Genomic DNA, 9021 nt, shown 5'->3' with positions numbered 1-9021 from the left:
GGAGTACATTATTGTATTGAGTATAGTTGGAAGACATAGATCCCCAGTCCTCTCGGTGCTGTGTTGAAACCCATTATGCTTGCTGACATCTTTCATGGTCGGCATTGTCAAACCCCCATTTTCCCTTTTCCTTTTCCCCACCCTCCTCTTTCATTTTCCTCTTTTCCTTTCCTCAATCACTCTTACTTCAATTCAATTCAATCATTAATCTCACAAAAGGGTAAAGATCCATTGATTAACTATGGTGGTTTGGACCCGTGCAGTGGTAAGAACATGGAGATGTAGACCCACCAATTTTAGCCGGGCTTTTTCTGAAAAATTACCTACATCGGAGCCTAAGGGCAGAAATATTCAGTGGGTATTCCTGGGTTGCCCTGGTGTCGGAAAAGGGACTTATGCAGCTCGACTTTCTAAGCTTCTTGGCGTACCCCACATAGCTACTGGTGATCTCGTCCGTCAACAATTATCCTCTCATGGTCCTCTTGCCTCAAAGGTTGTGCCCTTTTTGCTTTTTGAATTGTTTTGGGTTTCTATTAAATTATTATGTGTAGCTGTGAAATTTATGTGATCTTTTGCCTAGTTCCCTCGGATTTTCATATGTTTGTGAAATCTTGAAATGTTTACTCTAAGTAATTCTGGGGTTTGTATATTTGAAATTTATGTGATGGAATGGTAAAGTTCCATCTTTTGCCTAGTTCCCACGGATTTCCATATTTTTGGTAAAATCTTGAAAATTTGTGCTCCAAGTGATTCTGGGGGTTCTATTAAATTGTGTGTATCTTTGAAATTTATGGGATGGAATGGTGGTAAAGTTCCCATCTTTTGTCTATTTCCACAGATTTTCGTATCTTTGTAAAATCTTGCAAATGTAAGTCATTTTCTTTTTTCAGCTATCTCAAATCTTATCCAATTTTACTTCTATTAATCTACAATTTATTTTCTTTTTAGTATCTAAATATATTACGAAACTACTAATCTCATAGCTTATCCTACTTCTGTGCGATTGCTATGCATATGTCACCTACTTTTGCACATTACCAAGCACTAGAAATTGATCAAGACAATCATTTCCTAAGGGATATCATTTTCCTCCACTCCAGATGCAAACATCTACTGGATTTGATTTATGTCTGCATGTGTAGATACAGTAGTCAACTGAAGATTACAAATGGCTGATCTTTTAATACAAGGACCATGATACACTTAAAGGGTTCCAAATGACTGACCAAGTAAGGGATAAGTTGGAGATTTGCTGTTACCCTAGTCATTTGATTTGTTCGACTGACACTTTATAAATACAGTTCCATACAAATGCTTTATGTAATAATACTGTACCCATGAGTCAATGAAAATGCTGCAACAACTCTTATAGCATCTTATAAAGTTATGCAATAGCTAAATAATAGGGGAAGTATTTGTAAGTATGCTTGCATTAGTGGTGTGAGAGATACATTTATCAATGTTGTGAGAGATGAATATGGTATTCTCACTTTTAGATGTATATATTAGGTCTTTTACCATATAAAAAGATTCTCTTTCTTAAAAGTCAATGTAAGCTTATTTCAATGACTTTAAGATTGATCTTCCCGACTTTGGACAATGCAACCATTTTAGGAGTATGTTTAAAAAAGAATTATCATTTGGAAAGTTCTTAATGTTTGCGTAGTTAATACTTTTGTATCTTATTTGGACAGTAAATAAAAACTAGAAAAATCTTTTTTTCTGGATATCTTGTTGCTTTCACATGAAGTTCTCCTGAAAAAAAGTTACCAGTACTACAATAAAAATTATGATGATTCAACCCTAAACTAGTAGTATGCGAGACGTGACTTGGTTCCCTTTTTTGTCCTTCATATATAGGAGACATGAGTTGGTTCTATTCTTTCTTTTGGGTCCATTATTTCATTGCTCAGTAATTTTATTTTAAAGTACCTAGTAGATTTCCAAGACTAGAGATTCTCTAAATTTCAATTATCACACTTGTTCCTACACCAAAATGTAAATTTTAACCAAACTAAAAAAGCATATTGGCAGACACTGGACCAAAGGTAAGTACCAATAACCAGTTAATCTTAATTCTAACTAGTTGGTATTGCCTATATGGATCTTTGCTTCCATTGTATGTGCTCTTTGACAAAACCACATAGATTTGAGGAGATTGAAGGTATTTTGAGACAACTTTGTTCCATGTGGGATAGCTCGATCTCTGTAATGCCTTGAATCATGATAGTGTTATGCGAACAATCAGCACAATTTTAAGTACATACAACATGATTTGACCATTATGCGTTTTTCTCTCGTTGTCTCCTCGATATGTGCTACTTGCATCTTTGTCAGATATGATTATTTCTAATATCATTTATCCATCCATCTTAATTTCTATTAAATACTTATGTGTTCATATTTCTGCTGTAGTGCCTTTTAAACTGTATTTTAATAAAATAATTGTTTCTTTGATAAGTTGAAGGAAAGTCTATTTCTTAGAGGCAGTGATGATATTGTTAAAAAAAGAAAAAAGAGTCTAATTCTTAAGCTTAGATGTGAAAATATGAATTTGTATATATCTTCTTTATTGATTATGCCCTTCATTTACTCCACTGTGCCTTTTCCCCCCCTAAAGTCGTTCTACTAATTTCTTTTCTGAACTTACTTTGTGCCTTCTGTTGCAGCTTGTGGATATTGTTAGCCAAGGGCAATTAATTTCAGACGAAATTGTAATAGATTTGCTATCTAAGCGTCTTGAAGCTGGAGAAGCAAAGGGTGAAACAGGATTTATTCTTGATGGATTTCCTCGAACTATACGGCAGGCGGTAAGCAGTTGTTTGTATAATGGATTTCCTATGTCTAGATTGATTGTTGCGCTTCTGAATAAATACTTCCCATGTTTTTTCTAGGGAATAGCTTACGAATCTAAAGAAATACTTACATATAAATGTGCATACACACACAGATATCTGTGTATTCATGTGCTATTGTCATGTTTCTTACATGTGTGTATTATTTTATTTGACGGTTGCACCTGTTGACTGGGACTTCATCTTGTGCATCTATCTACTTTAATAGGCCAATATTTTCTTTCACAGTCTGGCATCTGGCACGCAGGGGCTTGCTATGGATATAACCTAGCAAGATAATTTATTAACGTTCTAATGTCAGTACTTGAGGACTGTTTCACAACTAGCAGGGATGCATTATTATAACAGGTTAACGGTTATGGGCTTATAGCTGGACCTGCAATTGGAATGCCGCTTGCTCAAGAAAAGTTGAATATGCTGTTGAACGAAATGAATGAATAAAGTACAAAAGGTTGAAATCAACAGCAAAGCTCGATATGATTCTCTCAATAGATTGTGCGGTCTGTGAATTAAGCTCTTAGTTGAGGTGATAAGATCCTAACTAGAGTAGATATACTTCATCTTACATGAGATGCATTTTATTTGTATGATACATCAAAGTTTCTGCAAAGAGCAAAACTCTGAACTGCATAATATGTTCATCAGATATATTAGCCAATTCTTATGTTCATATGTAGATAAGGGAAAATGTCTGAGCTAACAAGAGCAAAGATCTGGCCTAAGTGTGTCATATTAGTTGTTTCTTGATTTCTTCTAGTGACACCTGATGATTGGGAGAGACCTTGTTAAACATTGACCACGGTTAACCATTCTTCAACTTTTTACAATTAGTTTCAAAATTTGAGGCATGTTTGAACAGCCATGTACATTGTCTTATATGTTCTCTTCAATTGCCACTAGAAACATTTGATATTGCTTGTCATTTTTTTGTATGTCAATGCAAGTAATGGCCTTGAAATTTCTAAATTATGTCCTCGCTAGGTTTTTCATTGCTGCGTAGTCTTTACTAACATTAACCTTTTCTCAGATGTACCTTGTTAAACGGCTTTACTTAGCTCTCAGATATCATCCACAATTGCCTCTACTTAATGGAGCATCACATCATGTACATGCTTTGATTGTTTGACTGGCATAAAATGTTGTGTCGCTACTCCTCTATGAGCATCAGCTGTAAATTTTGCTAACTAGAGAAACAATGTTGAGTATACATTCTAATTCTCTTGGACAGTCTTTGAGGCATGGTTTTATTATCTGCTTCTCTACCTTTATATGACTAGTATGAGACCACAGGGAAAGTACAATCTAAGAACTGAATGCCCTTGCTTGGGTTTTAGCTTTAATGGCCATACAATTGTGGATACTTTAGTTACAAAAGGCTCATGTGATGTATTTCAACGTATTGTGTTTGTGATTTTAACAGTCACAACTTTAGGGTTTTCTTGGACTGTTGTGGCTGTTATATGTTCCTCTGTTTTAATTAGAAGCTTAACTTCTTTATTTGGTAGAATCTTTTAATTAGAAGCTTAACTTCTTTATTTGGTATAATCTTTTCATTAGAAGCTTAACTTCTTTATTTGGTAGAATCTTTTGATTAGAAGCATCTTTCTATTGGTTCTTAATCAATATTTTGTTTGTGGATTGTTTTATGTGATGTTATGTTTATTGTATTATTGATTGCTTCACCAATGTTTATGGGATTTGACCAATTTCTAAATTTGTGGAAGCTGCCAATAATGGCAGGGGATCAATTTATCATATGTCAGAAAGATGAACTATTAGAGGATGTAGTCAACTTACTGCCTAATGTAGGATTGCAAATCTTGTAACCTACATCAAAAAGTGTAGCTCCCTTCAAAAACTTACAACATGTGCCATCTATCAGTTGCTCCTATAAGTAGTCTAAAACATCAAAAATCTCTTCTGTTTGAGCTATTAGATTCTGTTTACACCAACAATAAAAAAAGCGAGGCAGATCATCTTAAAGCCCTGTAAGTTGCTCTGCTTGTCTTCAAAACATCTCCTTTTCCTTTCCTCCCAGACTGTCCACCAAATGCAAGCAGAGACAATTTTCTATCTCTTTTCAAAACCATTTTGAGTCCTGTTGTTCAAAACTGAGAATATCACTGTGCTGATATAATGATTGGCTAAGCTGCTCGGACTCTTCACTTTTGGTGCCTCACCCATGTCGACACGACATGGGTGTGGGATCCTTGTCCGATTTGGTAAACGGATTTTTGGTACTTTGACCAAAATCGTTGGGGAAAGTCTGGACAATTTTAATTATTCCTATAATCAATACAAAAGCTAAGGTGAAATTGAAGGAAATGGAATACCTTTTATATGGAAGTTTCTATTTCACTCCTTTTCCTTTAATCTCCTTCCGGGATTCTCCTCAAGTTCTCTACATAATATGTCATAATCTGGTCTTTATAACTTTATTTTTAGATATTTTAATTATTTTAGGCGACTCCCTGCACCGTATCATACATGGATCCTATCCGGGAATCTTAAAAATTAGATCATGAAGGATCCGACCTCTAGATCCACACTTGTACACCCGCACCCGAGTCTGAGCAACTTAGATGTTTAGTCCACACAATCCATCTTGTGCCAAACCCCATTCTTTGAAGCATATGGATGAAGGAGCTCCAGTTCAAGTGATATATGTTTAGTGGATATGTAGTTTGAATAAGATACCTGGATTTAGGCTTCTTCGTCTGTTTCCCCTGCACTCAGTGGCAATTAAGATTGCATCCATGATCTTCCTCCCAATGTAAGGATCTTACATTTTTGTTTAACCCTACTCCTTTTGTTCAAAAAGGTAATATGGAAGGAAGTAAGGAACATGAGTATCCTCTTCCCCCAAGGGTAGGGAGAAACTGTTGGTAACATTAATGCTGATATCCCTTAGTTGTGTATCCTAAGGAGAGGATCCTCATGCTCTCCTGATGATTGTTTTTTGGTTGATGCACAATGTTTGAATCGATTATCTGAAGGGCAAAAATTGAACACTGATGAAGATCAATGTAATAATTTACTGAAACTTCAGGAGGCTGTAAAGTAGAGGTACGGCCAGTTATCTTTTGGCAATGCTTTATGCAAAGTCAGGACATTGATGTCTTCAGTATTCACTAGTGAAAAAAGGTTTCCTGTACTAGGGTCTAGGGCTGCTTGCAGGAGTGTCTCCACCAGTATAGAGGATCATCTTTGTTTCCCTTGTTCTTGGGACCAAAAGTTTCCAACACAAGCATTCCCCTGCCTTTCTTTCCCGGCTATGTCTGCTTCTTGCTCCCTACGGTGTAGTAAAAGTCTGTTTCATGTGGTGTCATGGACCTGTATTCTCAGTCTCTTCTACTTTTTGATACTAAGACGTGGACCCTTGCTCCCTGAATTTGGCTGGTCTGGTCATATCTTTTGTTGCCATCAGAATAACTCATATGATTACTAAGTTCTGGTAACAAATTAGAATCCATGGGCAAACGCTGAAGCTTATGGTCTTATGTTTGAAGGCTAAATTATTTATATATCTGACTTTGGTGGGTTCACCTTACTCTCTGTTGTATAACTTTTTGTTTTATGCCAAGCAAAACTTTTACTATAATTGAAACTCTGCAGTCCTTGGTTCCTATATCTGACTTTGGTGGGTTCACCTTACTCTCTGTTGTATAACTTTTTGTTTTATGCCAAGCAAAACTTTTACTATAATTGAAACTCTGCAGTCCTTGGTTCCTATATTTGGAATTTTATTTCCCCTATAATTGGATCTAGAGATGAAACAGATCTGATATGTGTACAGGTCCAAGCAGTGAATTATCAACAGTGTAAGTACTGCTCCCTGATAGTGGCTAAGCTGCTTTGTGCACTGAAATTAATAATTTTTTTTCCTCCTTTAACTAGATATAGACGGCATTTTCTCTGATCCTGTCATATGTGTTATTTGGTTATTTAGGAAATCTTAGAGGGAGTGACAGACATTGACTTGGTGATTAATCTGAAGCTTCGGGAAGATGCGTTGATTGCCAAGTGCTTAGGAAGAAGGACTTGTAGTGAGTGTGGAGGCAATTATAATGTTGCGTGCATTGATATGAAGGGTGATGATGGAGAAACTAGAATGTACATGCCTCCCCTTCTCCCTCCTCCGCATTGTGAAACCAAACTTATTACACGGTCTGATGACACTGAAAATGTTGTGAAGGAACGCCTCCGCATCTACCATGAAATGGTATGATCTACTTTTCTCTTATTTATTGTTTCTCGCTTTGTGCAAGCGTTCTCTTCATGTACTTGACTGGTGAGTATACCCCATTCCTACGTTACAACTTCTTCACACTTCCGTAGACAACAAAAATCTGTGCCATTCACAACTCAAGAATTGATAATTCTGAGCACTTATGATGTGTTTTACAAGCAGATCATCAAATCATTTACCCAAATTTTTGTGTTTTCTTGTAGTACGTCAAATCGGAAGATAATCACTGTTTTTGTCATCTGTATACAGTCAAAAGTGGCATTGAGATACTCTATAACCCTTTAGTTTTTTTTCCTCCTGTCCTCTATTTAGCCTGTCTCGACTAGTTTGGGGTTGAAGTATAGTTGATTGGTTGGATTGCCCTAGAGTTGCTATTGCATCTGATCCTTCCAAAGTGGCTTCTTTTGTCAATATGTGCATTTCTTTTGTGCAGTGGTTACTAACCTATTGTTGTATTTCCTGTAACTGTGTTTTTTCTCCCCAGACCCCAGATCCTCATTTGTTTTTTAGGACGAGATGGTACAAACTTAATTCTCAGTTAGCTACTGTGACCACATTCATAATTTACTTTCCTAAATGCTTGCCCACAAAGATAGGGATAAAGTCTACGTATATCCTACCCTCTCCAGACTTACACTAGCTATGTTGTTGTAACATACTAACTGCTTAGGTATTATGTTGTTCCTGCAGAGCAAACCAGTAGAGGACTTTTACCGCCAGCGAGGTAAGCTGTTGGAGTTTGATCTCCCTGGAGGAATTCCAGAGTCATGGTCAAAGTTACTTCAGGCTTTGAATATCTACGACGACGAGGATAAGAAATCTGCTGCAGCATGATAATTGATCACTTGTCTTGTCAGTATGTTTACTATTGTTGTAGGTTCATTCTTTGCATACATGTTGGACATGCACAAGCGTCTATAATGGGGCTCCCTACCTCCTACTCTTCTCTCCCTCACTATTGTATCATATAATGCTAAGGCAACTATAACGATTGTACGGAGTATTTCTTGTCCATATTTGTTCATAAAGCTTAGCAAACCATGTGATTTCATTAAATATTTTGATGATATAGTAGGGGAAATGTTATTTAGATCTTATTACATAGTCTGGTAAGTTCATATGCTCAAATAATGAGTTAGCTCTTATTACATGGTTTGGTATGTTCATATGCTCAAATAATCAGTTAGCTCTTATTACATAGTTTGGTATGTTCATATGCTCAAATAATTAGTTAGCTCTTATTACATAGTTTGGTATGTTCATATGCTCAAATAATCAGTTAGCTCTTATTACATAGTTTGGTATGTTCATATGCTCAAATAATCAGTTAGCTCTTATTACATAGTTTGGTATGTTCATATGCTCAAATAATCAGTTAGCTCTTATTACATAGTTTGGTATGCTCATATGCTCAAATAATTAGTTAATTAGTAGTTTATTGAGTGTAATTAGTTTTTTTTTCTACATTTGAAATAGCTGAGTTAATATTCTAGTTTCTTTTTCTAAAAAAAAATTCGAGTGTTATTGACTCATTTTTTTTTTGGGAGTCATATTCGACTAGCCCAACTAATTTTCACATTGCATGTCCTTATGTTTTTAGCTAGAATTGATAGATTTTTTCTGTCAAACATTTGAATAGTTTTATTACATTATGGCAACAACAACATAGGCGTCGTTTGGTTTGAGTAGTTATGATGCGATAAAGTTATGTTGTGATTAGTTATTCTAGTATTATTTTTTACTGACTGGTTTGTTGTACTAAATATATACTTTCTAAAATAAGTTGTTTGATTTAAAAAATACCTCTTATCTTATTCAGGTACTTGTATATTTTTTTGGTAGAGCTTCAGTTAACTTTCCAGACAATTCAAATTTATTTGCTTTTGTTTTTGTTTCTTCTTTACTGTTAGCTTTGTA

General features: G+C 35.6%; 1 protein-coding gene across 1 annotated transcript; it reads left to right on the top strand.

The window, feature by feature from the left end:
- LOC101254478 (probable adenylate kinase 6, chloroplastic) lies at nt 1-8201 on the top strand. The gene is made up of 4 exons (XM_004237484.5): nt 1-493; nt 2670-2810; nt 6805-7077; nt 7795-8201. Exons 1-4 carry the CDS (start codon nt 242-244, stop codon nt 7936-7938), a joined length of 810 nt encoding a protein of 269 aa, XP_004237532.1. The 5' UTR covers nt 1-241; the 3' UTR covers nt 7939-8201.
- The last annotated feature ends 820 nt before the right edge of the window (nt 8202-9021 follow it).

Source organism: Solanum lycopersicum, chromosome 4, assembly GCF_036512215.1.
Source record: "Solanum lycopersicum chromosome 4, SLM_r2.1".
Taxonomy (NCBI): Eukaryota; Viridiplantae; Streptophyta; class Magnoliopsida; order Solanales; family Solanaceae; genus Solanum; species Solanum lycopersicum.
Note: the sequence above shows the minus strand (reverse complement) of the source record. Positions and strands in the feature narration are given on the sequence as shown.

What these genes read in the sequence shown, in the direction of transcription:
- LOC101254478 (XM_004237484.5), top strand. Translation starts at nt 242, where the DNA reads ATGGTGGTTTGGACCCGTGCAGTGGTAAGAACATGGAGATGTAGACCC. An exon ending in CTCGAACTATACGGCAGGCG is followed by an intron (nt 2,811 to 6,804) that starts GTAAGCAGTTGT and finishes TTGGTTATTTAG; the next exon opens with GAAATCTTAGAGGGAGTGAC. An exon ending in TCCGCATCTACCATGAAATG is followed by an intron (nt 7,078 to 7,794) that starts GTATGATCTACT and finishes TTGTTCCTGCAG; the next exon opens with AGCAAACCAGTAGAGGACTT.